We start from the raw sequence: 24379 nt of genomic DNA, 5'->3' as shown, positions 1-24379 counted from the left end.
CTGCTTTTAATATTTTTTCTTTGAATTTAATTATTTGTTAGTTTAATTAATGTGTCTTGGTGTGTTTCACCTAGAGTTTATCCTGTATGGGACTCTCTGTGCTTCCTGAACTTGTGTGGCTATTTCCTTTTCCATGTTAGGGAAGTTTTTGACTATAATCTCTTCAAATATTTTCTCAGACCCTTTTTCTTTATCTTCCTCTTCTGTGACCCCTCTAATTTGAATGTTGGTGTATTTAATGTTGTCCCAGAGGTCTTTGAGACTGTCCTCAATTATTTTCTTTTTTTTTTTTTCTTTATTCTCCTCTTCGGCAGTTATTTCCACCAGTCTAGGACTGGAGTTGGCAGGCAGTTGGGTAGAGCCGGGTCTTGGTGCTGAGATGAGGACCTCCAGGAGACCTCACTCTGATTAATATTCCCTGGGGTCTGAGGTTGTCTATTAGTCCAGAGGTTTGGACTCAGCACTCCCACCACAGGAGTTCAGGCCCAACCCCCGTCCTGAGAACCAAGATCCTGCAAGCCCCACAGCATGGCCAAAGAAAAAAAAAGGAGCAGTACAATAACAAAGCATAAATATAAAATAAAATTAGAAAAATAAAAACTCTATTAGAAAAACTAAAAATATAAATGAAACAACAGAACCACAACCTAAAAAAAACAAAAGTCAGAAAAGGTCTTGGCTGTGGGGGGTGGAGCTTAGGTGGGGGTGGGGCTGAGGCAGGGCAGGGTTTAGGGTGGGTGGGGCCTAGGCTCAGGACCTGCACAGCTGGAAAAGGCAGCACGACTAGAGGGGGCCTCAGAGTGCAAACTGCAGAGGTAAGGCCCTGGGTGGGCATGCAGGGGGGTGGGGTGGGGGGGTTAGGCTCAGGATGGCTGAAGGAAGCCTCAGAGGGTGGAGGATTAGGCCTGGGACCTCACCAGGCTCTCCCGGGCCCAAGTGGGCAGAGGAAACGCTGGCCACATTCCTTTCCGATCCTCCACTCTCCCGAGGGCCTCTCTCCATTCCTGTTGGTCCCCTCACTGTGGTTGGGCTCATCCTGAGCATGGAACCCCTCCCCTCCCCCAGCCACCCCTCAGGGGCACTGGTCCCATCCATTGAGCCTCTACTTTTCCTCCCCCTTCCCTCCCCACAACATCTAACCCAGTCACTCAGGGGTTCCTCCCATCCCCTTAGGTGTCCATGGTCCCCCACCAGTGCCTGGTAGGTGCCCTAGTTGTGAGGATACGTGAACTCCATGTCCTCCTAGTCCTCCATCTTGACTCTGCCACCTGAGAGCAGGAAATGATTTTAAAGGTAGTAAAACCAAGGGGCATGTTTTATTTTGCCATCTATGAAATGAAGATAATAATAATAACAGCCTCTCAGAGTTGTTGGGAAGATTCCATATAAACATTTAGTACAGTACTGGCACAGCATAAGTGATCAATAAATGGTGGTTATATTAATATCATGATAGTTGTCATTATTTCTATTCTTAGATATGGATGCACAAGGATGAATCTAAGGTAGCTCTTAGGTTTCCAATTTGAATGACTGCATGGATAGTAGTAAATTCACTGGAATGTCAAGCAGGCAGAAGAAGCAGATTGAGAGGGCAAGATAAAGAGCTCATTTTATAAATGATGAGCTTGAGATACCCATGAGACATTCAGTGGTGGTGTCCAAAAGGCAGTTCAAAGTAGGAGTTTTGATATCAGGAGAGATTTTCAAGTATAGACAGTATTGGGAATATGGAAAAGAAATGTAAGATGTAGTGATATGAGATGGAATCACGTATAAATGTTTACGGATTTTGTAGAAGAGAAATCCATGAAGGAGAATCAAAAGAAATAGGCAAGAAGATACAAGGAGAATCAAAAGAGAGAAATACCAGGAAAGACAAGGTAACAGAATTTCCAACAGCAAACTGTCAACAGTATCAAATGCAAGATAAATTCACATAGTGAGTATAATATGTCTGTTGAGTTTAACAATATGAATATCACTTATGACTATTACAGTAATGAAATGCCTATTTAATAAATACTACAAAGTATAATGCCAGCTAAGTCTATATTTGAGTGCTACCATTTTAAATTATGATAATAGTGCCTGGTCTAATTGATATAATGAACAAATACACTAACATTATAAACACAAAAATGCATTGATATATATGTATATCATGATTATAAATATGCAAATAATTTTGGGTATAGTTCTTAGACTTACCACCAATTCCCAGAAACCAATAGAAGCCAACTTGAAAGAATAAAAATGTGTTCATGTTGGCAGTGTTTACAGTAAAACTGAAATAATATAGCTGATATACAAATTCTTTAAGCTTTCCATATTTTCTATATATTGAATGCTACCCTACTTTCTGAATGTTTCCTTGAACAAAGAACTTCTGACTCCATGAATCAGAAATATAGCTAACTTATGGTGTATCTTATAAAGACCATCCTAAAGTAAATGTGCCACCAACTTCATTCAACAAGTGAGTTTACTTAAGCTACTAATAAAAATATGTACCCATGTTGCAGACACTATTCAGGTCTTTTATTAACATCTATTATCAATCTTCCAAACAGTGCCTCAAGGCCAGTGGTATTAAACCAAATTTAAAGGTGAATAACTGAAGTTTAGTGGGGTTATGTAACTTGTCCAAGGACACAAAGCTGGCAAGTAACAGAATGAAGATTCTGACACCAAAGCTCATGCTTTTTACCACTACACTCTAATATTATCACTACTCCTGAACAATCAGAAGTAAGAGATGTTTTTTACATGCCAGTATACTTGAGAAAGATTTCTCTACTCTTTCTTTTCCTTACTGCTAAGACAGTTTCTTCTCCTAAACCCAATCTTTGTGAGAATAGCTCTATTTGCATTATCACTTAGTCTTCTGTAAGTTGCCTCTTTATATCCTTGGCTTACTTGGTTTTGTTTTTCTTTTTTTTCTGGTGAAAGTTCTTTATGTATTTTGGATACCAATCTTATATGTGTAATACATTGCACAAATTTCTTTTCCCAGAATAGTACATATCCTTCAACTTTAGGTCTTTGTCACATAGACTTTATTTTTACAAGCTCAAAAGTATCTATCTATTTCTTTATAATTTTGCTTTCCTGTGCCTTGCATAAGAAATTCAACCCTATTCCAAAGCCAATAACATATTTATTTTTTATTTATTTTCATAGTTTAAATTTTTAATTTGTTTGCATATTCAAGTCTTTAATCCATCTAAAAGGTTTTTAAAAATAATTTGAGATGGGGTGCTCTTTGTCATACAACTCTATTGATTGAATAGGCCCTACTATTCCTACTATTTTATAATACAAACTCTGTCATAGATCAAGTTTCCTTATATAAACAGCCTCGTTTCTGAGTTCCAGTTTGTCCATTTAGACTATTTGTCTATTCTTATTCAAATGCCATTCTATTTTAATCACTATTCTATAAATAAAAATTATTAGCTGAAATATAAGTTTCTATAAAATAAACACATACCTACTCATTATTCTTCTTTAAAGTTGGCTTAGCTATTTTTGACCCTTTGCTTTTCTACATGAATTAGCTTATCAAGTTCTATGAAAAGAATGTGACAAGGATAATGATTTGAATTGTATTAATTCCAATGATTTTGGGTGATTTTGGGAGAACTGACATCTTTATAATATTGAGCTTTCACTTCCAAAAACATAGTTTGAATCTCATTTTATCAGATTATCCCTCAACTATCTCTCATTATTGATGTTATCTCTGTACCCCTCTGTCATTCCTTCTCATTTTTCAATGATTGCTGTTCAGACCTCACTGACATTTCTCCAATATATACAGAGACAATATTTCCAACACTCTGGGTACTTTGAGTTCCTCCTCTCCAATATCTTATCTTCCATTATATACCTCTAGCTGCTCCCATAATCATACTATACACCTTGATATTTCCAATAGTTACAATAATTGTAATTCCTTCAATTTTCTTTTAGTCATTCTACTACCTAATGACAGCTTCTTTGCAGCTTATTCACTATCGTACACTAACCACTGACTTCATAAGAATCTCCAACAAGAGTAAATAAAAATCCCTGTTTGCCTAGAAAAGTTCTAGTTTATGCCTGTTGTCCAGTTGTAATTATTAGAGCATCTTTCACTCTCAAAATTGACTGATTGGATAAAAATTGACATTGGATGGTATAGTTATGCTACTTTCAATGCACTGATCTATCGTGTTTTTACTACCCTTCACCTTTTCATGACTCCCCGTCCCCTTACTGTATTCTCTCTTCTCTAAGTTTGCTTGCATGCATCCTGAACTCTCTCAACTTTCTCTTATTTTGTGGTCTGTATTGCAAAAAAACACAACCATGGTCTGCTTCCAGCCATAATGAATTGCCTGGTAATAAGTTTACCCTCCCTCCATAAATAACTAGAATGCTGGACCAAAACATATAAACTATTTTTTTAAGACAGTGGACAGTAGGCAACTCATGATTGATCCCTGAGAGGGAGAAATAAGGTAAGGCTTCTGATCACTAAAGATTTCTGTCTGGAGGCACATTCTGAACTATGATGCAAGGCAAAGGAGCTCATGAAAAATGTGGATACCTCACTGAGTTAAACAGAAATTGGAGTTTACAGAGTTGGGTTAGTGATAATGTGGCTGGAATTACAGAACAGAGAGCACTGGAGAAGACTAAACTATGCACAGAAAAACTCCAGAAACTGACATAGGGCTCAACTTGATTCTTTGGCTGAATGCAAAGCTGTACATACATAAGGTAAGACTCCATGAAAATAAGCAAAGAATAACTACTAGAAAGTGGAAGAACAATTCCAGGAACTCACTCAGAGCTGGGAGACATTCAAACCCAAACAAATCATAACACTTCACTAGAGACTCCAGAAGTATCACATCTTAGTAGCAGGTTAAACTGGCCCTAAAGTTCAGGCTACTCTAGACCTGCCTTAGTAATACTTAAAAGCAAGCCTTGATGTTCACAATGGAGTAACTGGTTCTACATCTACCTAATACCATAAACAACTAAAAAACTGAATAAAATATTTGAAATAGATGTTTTCAGACACTGGATAATTAGCATCACAAAGGTGGGATCCCTAATAGAAGGGAAACAAATGAGATAATTCCTATGATAACTCCAGCTTTCGAGACACAGGAATGGGAGATGTTCTAATTGTAACCAGACAGATTAAAAAGACCCCTTTGAACACCTGGAGCACTCAGTAGATACTCCAGAAGGGTCGTGTCTGGACCCAGAAAGACCCAACAAACATCACTACATTAGGCCTGCACTAAGAAAACTTTAAATAAGCCTATGTGTATCATTGAGGGCAAAGAGAAAGACAAAAAATAGACATATAAAATAATTAATTAAACAGTATATTATAAAGTGATAGTTTCTAAAAGAGAAAGTAGAACAGCATATGTGGGGTGTGTGGAGGAGGACAAAATGAATAAGTCACTAAGGTTGGCCTCATAGAGAAGGTGGCATTTGTTATACAAATATCTGCTGGAAAGGGCAAATGGGAATAGTCATTGCCCTAAACCCTAAGCCAGTGCTCTAAGGTGGAAACATACCTGGCTTGAGGTACAGCAAAGAAGCCAGAGCTGTGTGGGCAAGGCAGAAAGTAGTAGGAAATGTGGTCAAAGCAGTGCGTATGTTGTAGGGTAGGATAGGTGGGTTTGACCAATGATTTTGCAGGATCTAGTAGGCCATTTTAGAGATATCATCTTTTATGCTGAGATACAAAAGTTAATTAGAGGAGTTTGACAGAGTAATCATGTGATATGACCTACATCATAAAATTACTCCCATTTCCCTGTTAAGAGTACGCATTAAAGACCGGGTAGGCCTAGAATATAAACAGGGGGCCAGTTAGGAGAGTTTTATCACAGACATAGAAAGTAATTGGCAGAGCTAGGCCTGGAATTCAGGCATGTCTAATATCGAGTACATATTCATAACGATTACAATTTGCTTGATGATGATGATTATGTTGATGATAATGATGATGACGATATTTTGCAATAGCAGATTTGAAAGAAGAAGAAAGAAGATGAAGAAAAGGACTAGAAGAAGGAGAAAGAGAAGGAAGAAGAGCAGAACAAAAACAGTAGTAATAATCTAGTAATAATTTGTTGTGGTAGTTTTTCCTTTTGCTGTTTTTAGTCTTATTTCTACTGTTGAGGTGTTTTAGTAAAAACAACAGCCATCAAGTAGTGAATCTCTATTATCTATCTACCAAACACCATGGTAGGCTCTTTAGCTGCACTTTCCCATTTAATATGCACAATGCTCACATGAAATAGTATTATCATCTTTGCTTTACAGATGGAAAACTGAGGTGCCAAGAGATTAATTTAACCGATCAATGGTAAAACAGCTCGTAAGTATGACTCAGTATATAAACTCAAGTCTGTTTGAATCCATTGCCCTGTGATCTTTCTACCATGATATGTTGCCTCTGTTTACTGTCAAGTCTGGCCATAGCCAGGATGAAGTTTTACTGAGACTGAAATCGCCAGGATGGAGACTAAAGCAGCAGCAAACTCTTGGAATTTTTAAAGTCCAATTCAGACATGTCATATATAAAAGTGTGTGTGTGTGTGCGCGCGCACGTGTGTGTGTGTGTGTGTGTGCTTAAGCTACATTACTGTTTATAATAATGTGAGAAATATTTCATTGTTTTTAAAAAAAATTTCACATTATATACGTCAGAGGAAATTCTGTTGGCACACCCAGACAAAACAGGATTGATGAAATAAGAAAGAGTCAAAATGATAAATAGGTATGTTTTGTTGTCTCAGGTTGTTCCTGGAATGCAGTTAATTCCTTTATGACTAGAGGCCTGAAACACTGCATTATATTCAAAGTAAGAGAGAAAAAAGAAACAATTTATGCTTAATGTATGAACTTCTGAGTTCATTAAACATTTCAAAACAAGAAGTTAAAGAAAAAGCATCTCACTGACTGCTGATAGGACAGAAAAATACTATAAATTGTCTGGCAGCAATTTAGAAATATGAATGAAGAGTTTTAAAAATATTAATATACTTTGCCCATCAATTTCCCTCAAGGAATTTATCCTAAGGAAGCAAAATGAAATCTGGGTAACACTTCATGCATAAAGATGTTTACTACAGTGTTATTTATAACAACCAATAATGGAAAATAATCTTTATGCCCAAGATTTAAAGAAATGGTCCAATAGTACATAGCTATTGTACAGCCATGTTTATGAGGTTTTTAATGACAGAAAATTGCTTGTGATACCATTTAGCTTCCTTATAAGTAAGATATAAAAATGTATATATGGTACAAATTTAATTATTCTCCAAAAATAAAATAGAAAATAAATAAGCCTAGAAGTAAATATGCCAAAAGTTAATAGTATTTGCTTCTAGGTAGTAAGATTATGGGTGTGTGTTTCGGGGGGTGGGGGGGAATGTGCTTTTTCTCTGCTTCTAATAATTATCCATATTTTCCAAATTTTCTACAGTGAGCATTGGATACTTTTATAATCAGAAAGGGAAAAAATTAACTCAAAGAGATAAAAAGATTATAAAGGAAAGAAAACAGTTTCAACAATCCAGGCACATCATTTTATTTCTTCTTATTGGCTGAAGTTTTATCATATTTAAATAGAAAGATTTGCTTTCACATCACACGAGTGTTCTGCTGCATCAATAATAATTTCCACATAAGAATATTTAATATAGGTTTTTCAGAGAGAAAATTACTTTTCAATAAAGATACCGGGATGTTTAGTTATCATAGATTCTTGCAAATGTACTATTTAACAACTACTTCAGGGGGTTAATATATCGGTCCTGGAATACAGCACCATATGTTCCAAGCTTTTATCACTTTCTAAAAACATAAGGAAGATAACCCAAAAGCTAGACCTGTTTATACAGTATATTTGATGCTTTGATTTTTAGTGGAGTCAGCCTTTGATGACTAATATTTCTTTTGCCCGCTAGTACCAAACCCTAAATAAGGCTCCTGACTAGATTACATTCATGAAGGTCTCATTTTAAAGGAAATTGGAGAGATGGAAAAAGATTACAGGAAGAGACATCATAAAAACAGGCCTCACAAGTCAAACTTAATAGTAAAACCATTCTTTTTCATATAGACAACCATGAAAACAAATATCCTGTGAGCTAGAGATATGTATTATATCTTTCCAGCAGATCTTTATGCCTTCTTGAGACAGATTTCCATAACTATATAATGTGATTACAGTTGAAGAAGCAATGGCCCACAGAAGGAGGCTGATAAAGCATCAGGCTCCAGGAAACCAGATAAACATGTTCATGATTTCTAATTGTAACAAGGGTAGGATAACACTGGATATGAAGCTAGAACTCAGACAGACCAAGCAAATATTGTTTCCTTCAACTTTAAAAATAAGTATCCATAAAACAGCACCAACTTTCTTATTAGAATAATAACTTGGAACATATTCATGTTACTTCCTTGATTGATAGAGAAGATTCAAAAGAGACTGTATGACTTTAACATGTAGTATGAAAATTATAACACCCTGGAAGAGACATTTTAAGCAACAAAATGAATATACCTGTAAGCAAACTAGAAGAGAAAAGAACAAGGAACTTTGAAATGTATGACCAACTTGTCCAAAAGACTATCCCAGGTCATATATAACTTAAGAAACACATTTTCCTAACCCTCGAGTCATCCCACTGCTCTGCAACTCCCTCACCTGACCATAGGAGTTATATAAGGATAGTCTTTATGAGAGACTAACATGAAAGAAAAACTAGACTAGGAATTCAACATGGCCCAAAGTTAAAAAAAAAACCACTACAATGTCAGAGTTTCTGTTAGGTCTCTACTTATCAAAGGATATAAGAACAGACTCTGTTCCTTGAAAAGTAATCGGTCTCATTTCTTAGGAGTTAGTGGATTCCTGGTTACAGTAGGCAAGTTGAAAGGTATGCATGTGCTGTGCATAAACAGGAAAAGAGTAATCTCCTTTATGAATTTAGAAATCCTGGCAGATTATACTGCTTTAAAGAAAATGTTTCCTTTCCTTAATATGAATTGACTATACTGCCTCAGAATTACTGTTTGTTTTTCAGTGGTGTGTGTATGTGACAATTGTAAGTTACTGACATGAGACAGGCACACCAACAGAAGAATGAGGGGTTGTATGCTTACCTCATGGTAGCAGAGAGGTCTTCACAGGAAACCCAAACTTGGAGTGCCAAGATTCAGTCTTGTACATGTGGCTAAAGCCTCCTGTTGTGAGTTATACTCTCAAGAGTCAGTAACATAGACTTTGGAAAAAGCACTTTGAGGATCATTGATTGTCTTGCTGGAATAAGAGGGACAATCCTAGGGACAGGTGAAGTCCTGTAGGCAAAGTATAGGTTTCCCAAAGGTGGTTTCAGGGAAGGAATATTATTCTTACTATGAAAAACTGAAAAAAGAATTCCCTCATGGGAGAGTAAGCCAAACTAAGAAGCAAAGCAAGGAACTAAAGTTTGTCCTAGAGCAACAGTCTGTGTGAGGTTTAACTTTTTTCCCACTGTCCTAAATTGCTATATCATATATAGCTAACCATGTTCAAAGCTCTCCCATATATTTAATTCCTTCTAGTTAGCCCTAAACATCAGTAAACATTACATACATCCAGTCCTGTGTCAGTGGTGTAGAAAATTAAAAGAATCGGTAGTAAAGTGAAGTGGCTGTTCCTGAACCCCTCTTCTGCCGAAGCCAGCATGCCAGGAACAGCATTGTGTCAAGGACAAATGAGGGTCCCTAAATTCCAGACACTGACCACTGCCTACCTAACACATGACTCAAGTTGCAGTTGAAAGAAACAGAGAGAAGCAAGCAACCAGGTGAAAGAGCAAGCAGAATAGATTGACTTGGGAAGGGAAATTAAACAAACTCCTCACTTTCTTCCAAATATGCTAGAAAAAAATGACCCTGAAGGAAGAAGGCAGATGTTAGATTATAGGGCTATGCTTCATCTGCTTAAAAGAATCCTATCACTATGTGTACAAAATTTGTGCAAAGTCTTCCAGAAGCAGCTGTCTGATAATGATAACTGATTTCTTAGGGTTAGATTTTTATTAATGTTTTTCAAAGCATATGTCATTAGTTCTCTCTATTTTCATCAATACTTTTATTCAAAACAGATTTGAACAGGATTATAAAAACATACACTGTTATGTTAGAAAATGTAGATGAAGTAATCGTGGTCAAAGATAGATTAATACTATCAGAATAACAGAAAAGTTAGTATACAAAAACAAAAGCAAAAAAGCTTTCCAGAGTCATTATATTGGGCTATAAAATTGGCTCAGAGTTTTCCAGCAGCCAAAGCAAAGGGAAAAAGTAGGATGAGTTACAAGAATCATATTGTTTTTAAGATAGAAACACCTTGTTATACAGGAGAAGAAAAGCTTTTTCTGAAACTGAGTCCTGTGAAAAAAATAACATACAGAACAGCACTCCATAATAAACATAATAGCAAGTCACTTGCAATGGTTCCTTATAGTGTCCCCCAAGGAAGTCTAGCACATAACACTAATGCTTCCATCGGTAAAGAACACTTTGAGTTCTCAGATAATCTATTTGTTTTTTTCATAATCACCGTATAGCAAAAGTTAGCATATTATACCTGTTACTGTCTATCTCTTAAAATAAAATGGTATCACTACAGCACATATCTAAGAATATATTCCTAATATGGTCATTATTTTGATATTACTAAAATAACACAAAAGCATAATCTTCCTACCAAAACCACAATGAAAGTATCCACTATTTCTCTCACCTGTGATTCTTTCATGTTCTCAACAGTAAAGTTGAACCAGACTCGGAAGCGTGGATTACAGGTATCCGGCCTAATGAATAAATCATACTCGAACTCAGAGACCTGGTCCACCCGTCCAAGGTTACCTGTTAATAAAAATTAAGAGAGCTGGGTTTTAATAGAAGTTCATGAAGCTCAATGATATATACATTTAAATATTATGAGCTCTGACAATGACATTTGTCATCATTCAGTACTTATAGGTTCATTTTTCACAATCTGCAGGGCCGCCAACTCTGAATGTAGTCCAGAAAGAGGAGGTTTTCAGCTAGTCTAGGCTGTGGTATAAGCAACTCTTCCTATCTATATGACCTAGCAGATCTATTTGTGCTACAAGTATCTTTGACAGATCGGGATGCTGTATAGAGCATGTGGCAAGCCCCCGTAAACCAAGTAAGAATCACAACCAAACTTCAGTTTCCTAGTTAGAAAAACAAAGATGATAATACCTCATGTATTTTGTATTAAGCATTATGGTATACAAATTACCTCTAATATATTTGATCTTGTTTAATTCTCACAACACGGCTACGCAGTTTGTACTGTGTTTGGTGTATTTCCAAACTTCTATCAGAACATGTTAAAGAATATATAAAGCAGAGTAAGTTTTAAACAAAAATTAGGAGTAGTTGCTACATAGCAGTAATAATGGTAAAGTCGCAAACAACCATGAAATTAATTTCCATTTCCTCCACCAACAGAACAGGCATATCAAAAATGTATTAACTTAGATGTGAGTCCCATTCTTTGTCTCTCCTCTCTCTGCCTGATATTCTAATGAGTGGTAAATTGCCCAAAATGTTAACAGTGGGATGCTATAAAAACAAAAGCTAAGAGTCTTATGAATTCCCAAACCAGATAATCAACAACTAAAGAAGAGTAAACACAACTATAGAAAACAACAAAGCAATTGATTGAGAAGTCAGTATAGTATTGCACTTGAAGAGCACAGCAACATCCTACTTTTAACAGTAAGGTCCTTCTGTATAGCACGGGGAACTATATTCAATATCCTGGGATAAACCATAATGGAAAAGAATATAAAAAAGAATGTATATATGTATATAACTGAGTCACTCTGTTGTACAGCAGAAATTAACACAACACTGTAAATCAACTATACTTCAATTAAAAAAAAATTTTTTTAAATAATTCCATAAGTCATCCCCCAAAAATGAGCTCTAGCCTATCTTTCTCCAAAAGAACACTCAGAATTAAACTTTAACCTTATATCCACCAAAGTTTTTAATTATTTCTTTTACAAGTTCTACTGGCATGTCACTTGTTTTTCTGAGCAACAGTTGTAGTAGATGCAGTACTAGCCTGGGAATCATCAGACCTGAATTCGAGCTCAATTGACTCACTGTGCAACAATGGCCTCATTATTGTAATATTCTGCAACACTCTGCAATATTCTCATTTTGCAGATGAGGACTCTCAGGGCCTCATCTGCAAAATGAGAATATTGAGTTACCTAACTTCTAAGGTTCCTTTCAGCTGTAACATTCTTTGGCTGCCTGACTCTAGGATCAGGCAGCGATCCAAGACAATAAGAGAACCCTTCCTTCAAAACCAAATCAATTAACCTTAGGGTGATTTTTGTCTGCTCTCATTAAAATGTGGGTGGAGAAACCAAACTTATTCTTCCTTCCAGAACCAAAACGATCAGTTACCTCAAGTTAAGTACATAAATATTTTTAAAAATGCATTGATGGGAAAATACAAATAAGAGCTAATCAGGACGAAAAACTTTTAATTTTTCTAGTTTCAATTGTCTTCAGAATTTCCAAGGAGATTCTTCAATGAAATAGTCCTTTCAAATATTATCCTCCAAAAATATTTACTAAGCTTCTGTTGTAAAGGGCAAAACACTTACTACATGAGAGCACTAAACTTGAAATCAGAAGATCTAGACTCAAGTTTTATCTCTGTCACTTACTGAGTGACCTTGGAAAATTCACTTAACCTCTATCAACCTCTGCTTTTTCAACTATAAAGTAAGAATCGTATAAATAGAAATATGAATATTTATCTCTAGGTTAATTAATATGAACATTTTAACTAGTATATAACTGATATTAACACGAATTTTCAATAGAAAATTAACATTTTCTGAGCATTTCTACACACCACATAGTGTCCCAAATGCTAGGTATACTAACCTATTGAATTCTCACAACAACACCCACGTGGTAGAAACCATTACTATCCTCATTTTACATATGAAAAAAACAAGGGACGAAGATATAAAATAACTTATCCAAAGCTATACAGCATGTAAGCAAGTATGAGTCAGCTGGAATTTGAATTCAAACAATATGTCACTAGACAACAGCTTCTACTAAAAGAGCTGGTTGGAAGAATATAAAGATAATACAACACACTGAAGGTACAATATAAGTTATAATCCTTAATAAAAACTTACTATCCTTAAAACAACAAAAAGTGAAAAAAGCCACTATTTTCTTGACTTCTAAAATTTCACGGTTGAAAAATTAAACATTAATGTACATTTCAACATTCAAAGGAAAGAAGATTTTTATTTTGTTTTTAATTCTGGACCACTATAAATGGATTCTGACTAATAATAACATGGCTTAAAATTGTTGCTATATATTGTGTCTAATAATAATGCACCATATGTGTCTTAAAACTTACAGTTTCAAAATTATTTCAGATCTTATATATTACTAAAGCCTCACCATGACCCCATAATGAGTAAACTGAGACTCAGGAATGTTTAGTGCTTGCTTAAGTTCATGCTTTAAAGCACCACGGCGAGACCTTGAAACAAAGACTTTTTTTTTTTTTTTTTTTTTTGCGGTACGCAGGCCTCTCACTGTTGTGTCCTCTTCCGTTGCGGAGCGCAGGCTCTGGACGCGCAGGCTCAGCGGCCATGGCTCACGGGCCCAGCCGCTCCGCGGCATGTGGGATCCTCCCAGACCGGGGCACGAACCCGTGTCCCCTGCATCAGCAGGTGGACTCTCAACCACTGCGCCACCAGGGAAGCCCGAAACAAAGACTTCTGACTCCATTGTGTTACACTTTGGAATATACCATACCTACAGCCAATTCATTTCTTCAGCCATTCAATCAGTTATTCATTCAAAAAGTACTATACTATGTACTATACAATAGAACAGATAGTAAGTCAAACAAAAAGGTCTTTGCTTTCACTAAGTTTACAGTTCCAAATAATAATAAGCATCTGGTCTTTGGTCTTCTGTAACTATTCTGTTGGCCTTCTTCACCATTCCTATGAGGAGTATTCTCTCTGTGTGTATGCATAAAAATGCTTTCCTTGTATCACCAATAATATTTCAACAAAGTGCCAATTTATGATGTTCTGAAAACAGCTATTGAAATAAGCTGACCATGCCTCTATATCATCTGGTTCCCTTCCACTTATACGAAAGGAAAGAAAAAAAAGCAAATAAGAATTTAAAATATAGGACAAATACAAAAAAAAAATTATATGTAGATTTTAAACAAAATATATCAATAAATGTGTTAAATATAAATGGACTAAATATTACAAACAGATAAAAATACTCTGGATAAAAAAACAACTATATATATTGCTTATAAAGACAAACTTTACATTTAAGAGCACAGAAAGACTGAAAATAAATGGTCCTTTCAACTATCATCAGCCAAAAATATTTACTGAGCCCTATGTTGTAGAGGGTACAATACTTATTAATTTAATGAAAAAGTTTTAACAGGAAAGCACTATCAAAAAAAAGCTAATGTAGCTGAGACAAGGTAGGCTTTAAATCAAGAAATGTTACTAGAAATGAACAGAGATATTTCATGATGCAAAAAAGGTAAGTCCATCAACAAGACACAAAAATCTTGAAAGTATATACAACTAACAATAGATCTTCAAAATATATAAGTAAAATTTGACAAAATAAAAGAAGATAGAGACAAATTTAGAAATATAGTGAGAAATTTTAACATACCAATACCACAAACTGAGAGAAACCAAGATAATATTCAGAAAGGATTTAGACAATTTGAAAATGTGATTTAAAAGGATATCTAGTTCTAATTACAGAACACTTTTCATTTGTAGAACTACAGAATATATATCCTTTTCAAAAGAACATGGTACATTCACAAAATTGATCATATGTTGATCTATGAAGGAAGTCTCAACAAATTTCAAAGGAATTTATACTATATTGCATATGTTCTCTTATCCCAGTGATAGTATTTTAAACTAAATCATAATCAATATATGTCAATCAAAATTTGTGGGATGTAGCTAAATCAATTCTAAGATGGAAATATATATGTACACATACACATAGATGGATTTTCACTGATTTACACATAATATAAAATGTACTCTGAAAATCAATTATCTAAGCTCCTATTATAAGAAGCTAAAAAGTGGGAATATATATTGAAACAACCACTATGGAGAACAGTTTGGATGTTCCTTAAAAAACTAAAAATAGAACTACCATATAACGCAGCAATCCCACTCCTGGGCATATACCCAGAGAAAAACATAATTCAAGAAGACGCATGCACCCCACCATTCATTGTAGCACTATTTATAATAGTCAGGACATGGAAGCAACCTAAATGTCCATCAACAGAGGAATGGATACAGAAGATGTGGTACATATATACAATGGAATATTACTCAGCCATAAAAGGAACAAAACTGGTAATATGCAAAGACGTGGATGGACCTAGAGACTGTCATACAGAGTGAAGTAAGTCAGAAGGATATAAACAAATATCATACATTAACGCATATATGTGGAATCTAGAAAAATGGTATAGATGATCTTATATGCAAAGCAGAAATAGAGACAGAGACGTAGTGATCAAACGTATGGATACCAAAGGGGAAAGGCTGGGGGATGGGATGAATTGGGAGATTGGGATTGACATATATACACTACTGATACTATGTATAAAATAGATAACTAATGAGAACCTACTGTATAGCACAGGAAACGCTACTCAGTGCTCTGTGGTGACCTAAATGGGAAGGAAATCTAAAAAAGAGGGGATATGTGTATACGTATACCTGATTCACTTTGATGTACAGTAGAAACTAACACAAAATTGTAAAGCAACTATACTCCAACAAAAAATTAATTTAAAAAAAGGAGAGAACGATGTAGAGAATCCCATTTAAAAAGAAAGAAGAGCGATACTTTCAAACAAAAAAAGTGGAAGGAAATAAGACAGGTAAGAGGAGAAAATCATAAAATTTTTAAATGTACTCTGCAGAAAATTTAAAACATGAAGAGATAGTTTTTTTGAAAAAGACTTTTAATATGAACAGACTCCAGCAAGCTCATACAGAAAAAATAAAGAGTAAGAATACACATATAATAATATCAAAAATTAAGAGAGACTAGTACTACATGTCCTTTACAATCAGACAAGAAGAAGAAAAAAGCAACAAACATATTGTAAACTATGTATGTCAATATATTTGAAAAATAGATGAAATGTATAATTTCTTATAAAAACACAGTTTATTGAAACTAAAATATGAAGCAATATAAAATGTGAATTATTCAATAACTACTAAAAGGACCAGATCCTTAATTTTAAATGTTCCCACAAAAAGAATTCCAGTCCTAACGGTTTCACTTCTGAACACCTATAAATTTATAAGAAAGAGTTAATCTCAAGCACATTCTTCCAGAGGAAAAAAGGAAACATTTCCCAATTCATTTTATGAAGCCAGGACAATATTATACCAAAACATGACAAGATTATTACAAAAAAAGGAAACACATAGATAAATCTGTTTCACAAACCTAGATGTAAAATACTAAAGAAAATACTAGCTAATTTAGTCCAATCATCAATAGAAGAGATGACGGATCATGAAAAGTTGGAATTATTACAAAATAACATTTAAGGATCATCAATCCAAACAACATATTAACAAAATAAAGAACAAATAGGTGATCGTCTCAAAAGCAGAAAAAGTATTTGATAGAAAAGCAACATCTCTACTTCTGGCTCAGACATGTTGAAGTAACTATAAAGAGACTAGCCCCACTGTCAAGAATTTTAAAGCTGGGAAAATATATTAAACAACTGTTTTCAGACATTAGGAAATAGACAACATGATACAGCGATCCATGAGAGAAGAGACACTCACAAGATGAGCTCCCACAATAGGACTGACTCTCCACCACGGAAAGACTTCCCAACTATGTCAGGAAACCAGACACCAACCAGACTAAAGAGGTCCCGTGAGCTGTGTATACAGAAATAAAATTTGAAGCTGTTTAAGCAGCTGAAATCTGAGAGTAGGGCATTAGAAAACTATACAAGATGGTGGTAGTGACGGGGTAACCCAGAAAACTCTAGGATCATTTCTTGTAAGTCTGTGGCTGAGGGCTAGACAGCACATGCACAGGGTGAAACTACATTAGATTTATCAAAGAGAACTTACTTCAGTGTTGAAAGAAAATCAGAGATACAGTAAGTTCCCTACATATGAATGACTTACATTCCAAGAGCGCATTCGTAAGTCCAATTTGTTTGTAAGTCCAACAAAGTTAGCCTAGGTATCCAACTAATACAATTGGCTATATAGTACTGTACTGTAATAAGTTTATAATACTTTTCACACAAATAATGCATAAATAAACAAACACCAAAAACAAAGAAAACATTTTTAATCTTAGAATACAGTACCTTGAAAAGTACAGTAGTACAGTACAACAGCTTGCATACCGGGGCTGGCATCGAGTGAAACAGGCAAGGAGAGTTACTGACTGGAGGAGAGGGAGGAGGTGGGAGATGGTAGAGCTGAAGGATTTCAGCAATAGGAGACGGAGGGCAAGCTGCAATTTCACTCACACCTGACGTTGATGGCACACGTTCTGGTTCCTCGCTGGATTCAATTCTATCTACTCTCTTCAAAAAATGATCCAGTGATATCTGGATAGTAGCTCTTTTTTTCTCATCATAGATGACATGGTAGCATTGGATTGCATTCTGAACGGCTGCTGCAACCTTCCTGTACCATTCTAGGTTTGGGTCCTGTGCCTCAAAAACTAACAGTGCCCCCTTAAATAAAGAAAATCCCCTTACCATTTCCTGAGTCACGAATCTCTTCAGTTCTTCAGTTACTTCTTCCTCTTGTCTCTCTTTGTCCTTTCTCTGGGCCTCCAATTACATCAAGTCTTCACTAGTAAGCTCCTCGTGTTGCACAGCAAGGAGTTTAATGAAGTCGTCCTCTTGAAGATCTAGCTCCAGCTTCTTGCTGAGGGTCACTAAGTTGCTGAAGACCTCTTTGGACTCCTTATCCACCTTCTCAAGTCCACAAAAATCATGAACAACCTGCAGGCAAAGGTTTTTCCAAACCCCATTCATGGTGACAGCCGTAACCTCACACCAAGCAAAGTCAATGTTTTTCATGGCCTTGTAGATGTTATAGTCCTTCCAAAATTGTTGCAAGGTTGTTCCAGATTCATCACTTGCCTTTACTGCCTGACAAAAAGTGTGATGTAAATAACATTTCTTGAAAGTCGCTATAACTCCCTGCTCCATAGGTTGGAGCAACATCGTATTCGGTGGCAAATGCACTACTTTGACATTGGGATGAAAGTCATCCATGAATGGGGGCTGGCCCAGAACATTGTCAAACAGCAAAAGAATGTTGAATGGGATGTCCTTCTCCAAGCAATATTTCTGTACCTCTGGGATAAAGGGGTGGAAAAACCAGTCCTGGAAAATGGCCTGTGTAACCCAGGCTTTGGGGTTACTCTTCCACACAACAGGAAGAGAGCCTTTGGCTATGTTTTTAAGGGCTCTTGGGTTCTCTGAAAGATAAACTAAGAGAGGTTGTAGCTTCACATCACCAGAAGCATTGCCACCAAACAAAAGAGTTAGCCTATTCTTTGCTGCTTTATAGCCTGGCATCAAATTTTCCTCCTTACTGATGTAGCTTCAGTCTCACATCCTCTTCCAGTACAGTCCTGTCTCATCCACATTAAAAACCTGCTCGGGTAAATGCGTTCCTTCATCAATAATTTCTCGAAGCATTTCAGGAAATTCCTGGGCAGCTACCATATCTGCACTCGCTGCCTTGCCACTTACTTTTACATTGTGAAGGTTAGCACTAACCTTGAACCAATGAAACCAGCCATGGCTGGCACTAAAAAATGCGCCCTCTGATTCTTTACCGTGTTTCTTCTTCAAGTCTTCATAAAGCCTTTTAGCTTTCTCTTGAATCAGCATTAAGCTGAGTGGGACCCGATGCTGATGCTGATCCTGCATTCACACACTGAGAAGTTTCTCTATCTCTTCCATCACTTTTCTATGCTTCCTCAATATTACTGTTGACATCAGCAGCACAGCAGACTTCACATGTTCCATAATCTTGTCCTTGTTCTTTAGAATTGTGCCGATGGTTGAATGATTCATGTTACAAGAATGAGCAACGTCTATCATCTTTTTGCTTTGCTCTACTCTCTCAATAAGTTTCACTTTTGTTTCCATCGTTACCACTTGGTGCTTCTTACCGGTACCAGCTACATCACTGCTACTTTTATGCTTGCTTCCAGACACCCTGGACTTGAAGTAAAGATACTGTACTACTGTACCCTACACAGTACTGTAAAGTACACAAAAGCACAACCACTTGTAGAGGATGCAAGCATGTGACACGTACACTAGACACATGAACTAACTTACATGATTGGACATGTGAACGCATGCTCACAACTTTGAAAGGTCACAACTTGAAGGTTTGTATGTAGGGGACTAACTGTACTAGAGATGAAGCAATGCTGGGTAAGACGGTGTTGGGAGCCCAGTACAGCTAAAGTGGAAGAACTTCTAACACCTCATACATAATAGTCAATTGAGATACCAGAAGGGACATACCTTAGAAATAAGAACCATGTCCTAAAGAAAGAACTATTCTATATTTCCTGAAAACCAAGCTCTGATAAAACCTTCATGTGTGAGAAAGCTTGGACCCAAGTTAGAGTAGTTCAGAAATACCTAGGGCATCTGACAAATCTATCTCAATAAAATTTAAAACCATGCCTAGAGAGGTTTAAGGTAATCAACCTTGAAATGATCAGTAATTGAACTGACTTCTATAATAAACACCAATTTGCTTCAGAAGAGGATAACAGAATCCATTCTCTAAAAGGTATCACAACCTAAAGTTACTAGATACTTTAATTAATTAATTAGCTAATTAATTAATTTTAATCCTTAATCAAAGGAGTGGAGAGAAGCAATTAATACAAATCCACAGTGAGATTCAGATGTACTATTTAGCAGACAAAGACATTTTAAATTGGCTGTTATACTCAAAGAACAAAAAGAAAACATGTTATAGGAATTAAAGAAAATTATAATTTTCATGTGTGAACGGATAGGAAATTTCATCAGAAAAATGAAAACTTTTTTAAAAGATCAAATAAACATTCTATAACTAAAAAGTACAGTAATTAAAATGAAAAACTAACTTGATGGGCTTAACACCAAATTAGAGACAGAAAAGAGTCAGTGAATTTGAAGATGGATCAATTTTAAAGTAATATAATCTGAAGAACACAAAAAAGAAATGGAAGAAAAATAAACAGAGCCCCAGAATAAGCCAAAAATTTCCCAAATGTAATAAAAAATATAATGAATTAGGTATCTTAGAATCTCAGAAAACCTCATACAGGATAAATAAAAAGAAAAAATAACAAGGAATGTGTGAGTTAGTATATAAATGGATATTCTCCATTTCATTACTTGAGCATTGGAGTTCTTAGGCCAAAGATTAAATCAGTTTTTTTAAAAAAGTTCCTGGGAATTCCCTGGCAGTCCAATCGTTAGGACTCCACGTTTTCACTGCTGTGGGCCTGTGTTCGATCCCTGGTCAGGAAACTAAGATCCTACAAGCCGTGCTGCAGGGCCAAAAAATAAAATAAAATAATTTTCCTGTTTCATTTTCTGTTACCAGATTCAAAATATGAGAATAGGATTGAGGAGACCCAAAAGAATGTGTACCTCAAGACCTAGGCTGAAATGCGCAAGGACATTTTTAGAAAGCAGGTGAGTAAAGGGACTTTACTCATCTCTTATGAAAACTCAGAAGAACCTATATACTGTTTTCTTTTGTTTCAATTTTTTAAATTGAGGTTTAGTTGATGTACAATATTAAGAGCTTACAGACTATTGATGATACTAGGTAATTTCCTGTGTAGGAAAAAAATTATCTGCTTTAAAATTTATATTGGAAATATTTCATTGAAAGCATTAAGATTTCTCTACATGTTGTCAGGGAGTGGCCTAAACATAATGAGTGTTCTAATAATGAACGGTTATCTGTGGGTGCTTATATAAAGTTGATAATCACCTTAACATAAAGGAAAAAGGAAGATGAAGAAAAGACTATTCAAACAAGAATGATATTAGCTGGCAAGTACAGCATTTAAAGGAGAAGTGTACTTACCTAAAAATTGGAACACTTAACAGCTGATAACTATCCTTCAGAGTTCTTCATGGCCTCTGTTCTGGCATAAATCGTCTGTGAACATGCTTCAGACATCACAAGACAACCTTTTCAGGGTCTTATGCATTCATAGTAAGATGAGTTTCTAGACAATTTATCATGATGTAAGACCTTGGATTTTGATGTTCTTGTACAAATGAGTAAATCACTGAAGTTCAATTTAAAGAGTCCATTGAGGGAGTTCCCTGGTGGTCCAGTGGTTAGGACTCTGCACTCTCACTGCTGTGGGCCCAGATTCAATCCCTGGTCAGGGAACTAAGATCCCACAGGCCATGCAATGCGGTCAGTAAATAAATAGTCCACTGAGTTTTACCCACATTTAATTCAATCAGATTCTCTTGTTTAAAAAGTAAATGACTGGTATTGTTTTTAATTATCCTGACAGTGTATAACATAATGTCCCCTTTTCCAGGGATTCTTGATAAAACTCTGTATGTATTACAAGATACATGGGACATCCATGTTGGTCCAGCAGTTAAGACTCTGTGCTCCCAATGCAGGGAACCTGGGTTCAGGGAACTAAATCCTGCATGCCACAACTAAGAGCCCACATGCCGCAATTAAAGATCCTGCATGCCACAACTAAAGATCCCTCACACTGCAACAAAGATCTCACACGTGGCAACGAAAGTCCCACATGCCACAACTAAGACCCGATGCAGCCCAAATAAAAATATTAAAAAAAAAAACCAAGAAACAGCGATTATTGAGTCTTCCATGGTGCCACAGTTACCCAATATGGAGGCAATCATGAGAAATTAAAGTCCTTAGAAAGAGAAGGGAAAAGAAGTTCACTCATGGTGAACTTCTTTGTTCCTCATGATGTGTAAACATTTTATTATCAGAAAATCCACCCATATCTAGTGCTTGTGGGATTACATGCTCAGCTTAGTTAGAATATTCATTAGTAAGGGGAGAGGTAAATACAAATTTTAATTGTAAAATTTTGTGATAGTAATTATACTTTGTACCTCTAGTAAATATGAATAAATATTGAGTTTTGTATATTTTCATTTATTGAAAATGTAGGAGTTTTTTTATTTGGGTCTCATTCTTTTTGTAATTAAAGAGAGGAACAGGGCTTCCCTGGTGGCACAGTGGTTAAGAATCTGCCTGCCAATGCAGGGGACACCGGTTCGAGCCCTGGCCCGGGAAGATCCCATATGCCATGGAGCAACTAATACCATGCGTCTCAACTACTGAGCCTGCGCTCTAGAGCCCACGAGCCACAACTACTGAGCCTGCGTGCCACAACTACTGAAGTCTGTGGGCCTAGAGCCCATGCTCCACAATAAGAGAAGCCACTGCAATGAGAAGCCCACGCACCACAATGAGGAGTAGCCCCCACTCGGCAAAACCAGAGAAAGCCCGCCCACAGCAACAAAGACCCAAAACAGCCAAAAATAAAAATAAAATAAATAAATTTATTGTAAATAAAGAGAGGAACAAGCCATCTATTAAAGCAGCAAATGCCCCAAAAGCAAAAAAGCAAGAAAGAAAAGAAAAAAATACCTCAACCTAGGCACATAATCGTCAAACTGATAAAAAATACATATAAATAAAAAAGCTTGAAAGCAACCAGAAAAAAAGCCATAATACATACAGAAGGACAACAATAAGAATGTCCATTGACTTCTTTTCAAAAATAATGGAGGAGAGTAAATAACATTTCTAAAGTGATGAAAGAACAAAACTTGCAACCCATAATTCAATATTCAATAAAATATCCTTAAAAATAAGGGTAAAATAGGGGCTTCCCTGCTGGCGCAGTGGTTGAGAGTCCCCCTGCTGATGCAGCGGACACGGGTTTGTGCCCTGGTCCGGGAAGATCCCACATGCCGTGGAGCGGCTGGGCCTGTGAGCCATGGCCGCTGAGCCTGCACGTCCAGAGCCTGTGCTCCGCAACGGGAGAGGCCACAACAGTGAGAGGCCCGTGTACCGCAAAAAAAAAAAAAAAAAAAAAGGTAAAATAAAACATTCCCAGATAAATAAATTAAAGTTGACAGAATTTATTGCCAGCAGATCTTCACTACATGAAAAGCTAAAAGATGCAAAAATATATTAGATGGGATTCATAGCTATAAGAACATATAAACAACACTAAAATAGTGAATAAGCATGTAAATATAATAAACTATTTTTGTCTCAAAAGTTTTTTAAAGGCTACTAACTAAAGTTTTTTTTTTAATGACATCTTAAGGGAGGTTTGCAAAGTATGTAGAAGGAAAATATATGACAACAACAGCATCAAGAATTGGGATGGGTAAATAGAATTAAACCGATGCGAGGTTAGTAGAATGTAGAAAGAATAAGTTTTGAGTTAAAAAAAGGTAGTAATTACAAAGTACACAGTGTGAAGTGTTAAGGGTGAAATGGGAAAATATTGACTCTGAAATGGCTTGATGAGTTATCAAGCTATGGAAAGACACAGAAGAAAATTAAATGCATGTTAATAATCAAAAGAAGCCAATATGAAAATGCTACATACATACTGTGTGATTCCAACCATATGACACTCTGAAAAAAGGTAAAGTATGGAGATAATAACAAGATCAAATGTTAGGGGATGGAGAGATTAATAGGCAGTAGAGGATTTTTAGGGCAGTGAAAATTGTCTGTATGACTACAATGATGAATACTTGTAATTACATATTTATACAAACCAATAGAAAGTGCAATACTAAGGGTGAACCCTAATGGACTTTGGGTTGATTATGATGTGTCAAGTGGTTCATCAATTGTAACAGATATACCACTCTGGTGGGGGACATTGATAATGGGGGAGCCTATGCATGTGTGGGGACTGCATTATTTGAGAAAGCTCTGTACATTCCTCTCAATTTCGCTGTGACCTAAAAGTACTCTAAACAAATTTTTAACAAAAAATTTTTAAAGAATTTGGTAAGTTATAACTGCATATTTTTAGTTCTAGAGAAACCATTAAAGTAAATATAAAATAATGTTACTAAGAATGCAATACAGAAGATATATAACACTAAACA

General features: G+C 36.0%; 1 protein-coding gene across 3 annotated transcripts in view; it reads right to left on the bottom strand.

Annotated features, from left to right (window-relative positions):
• LOC115860494 (AGBL carboxypeptidase 4) overlaps positions 1–24379 on the bottom strand; it is a 1403751-nt gene that overhangs the window by 1154016 nt on the left and 225356 nt on the right. For all 3 annotated transcript variants that reach the window (XM_060305765.1, XM_060305756.1, XM_060305751.2), the window contains exon 3: positions 10823–10947. In XM_060305765.1, the coding sequence (XP_060161748.1) occupies positions 10823–10947 (125 nt within the window). The remainder of the gene's footprint in view (positions 1–10822; positions 10948–24379) is intronic.

This window comes from Globicephala melas, chromosome 1 (genome assembly GCF_963455315.2).
Source record: "Globicephala melas chromosome 1, mGloMel1.2, whole genome shotgun sequence".
In the NCBI taxonomy this organism is placed as follows: Eukaryota; Metazoa; Chordata; class Mammalia; order Artiodactyla; family Delphinidae; genus Globicephala; species Globicephala melas.
Note: the sequence above shows the minus strand (reverse complement) of the source record. Positions and strands in the feature narration are given on the sequence as shown.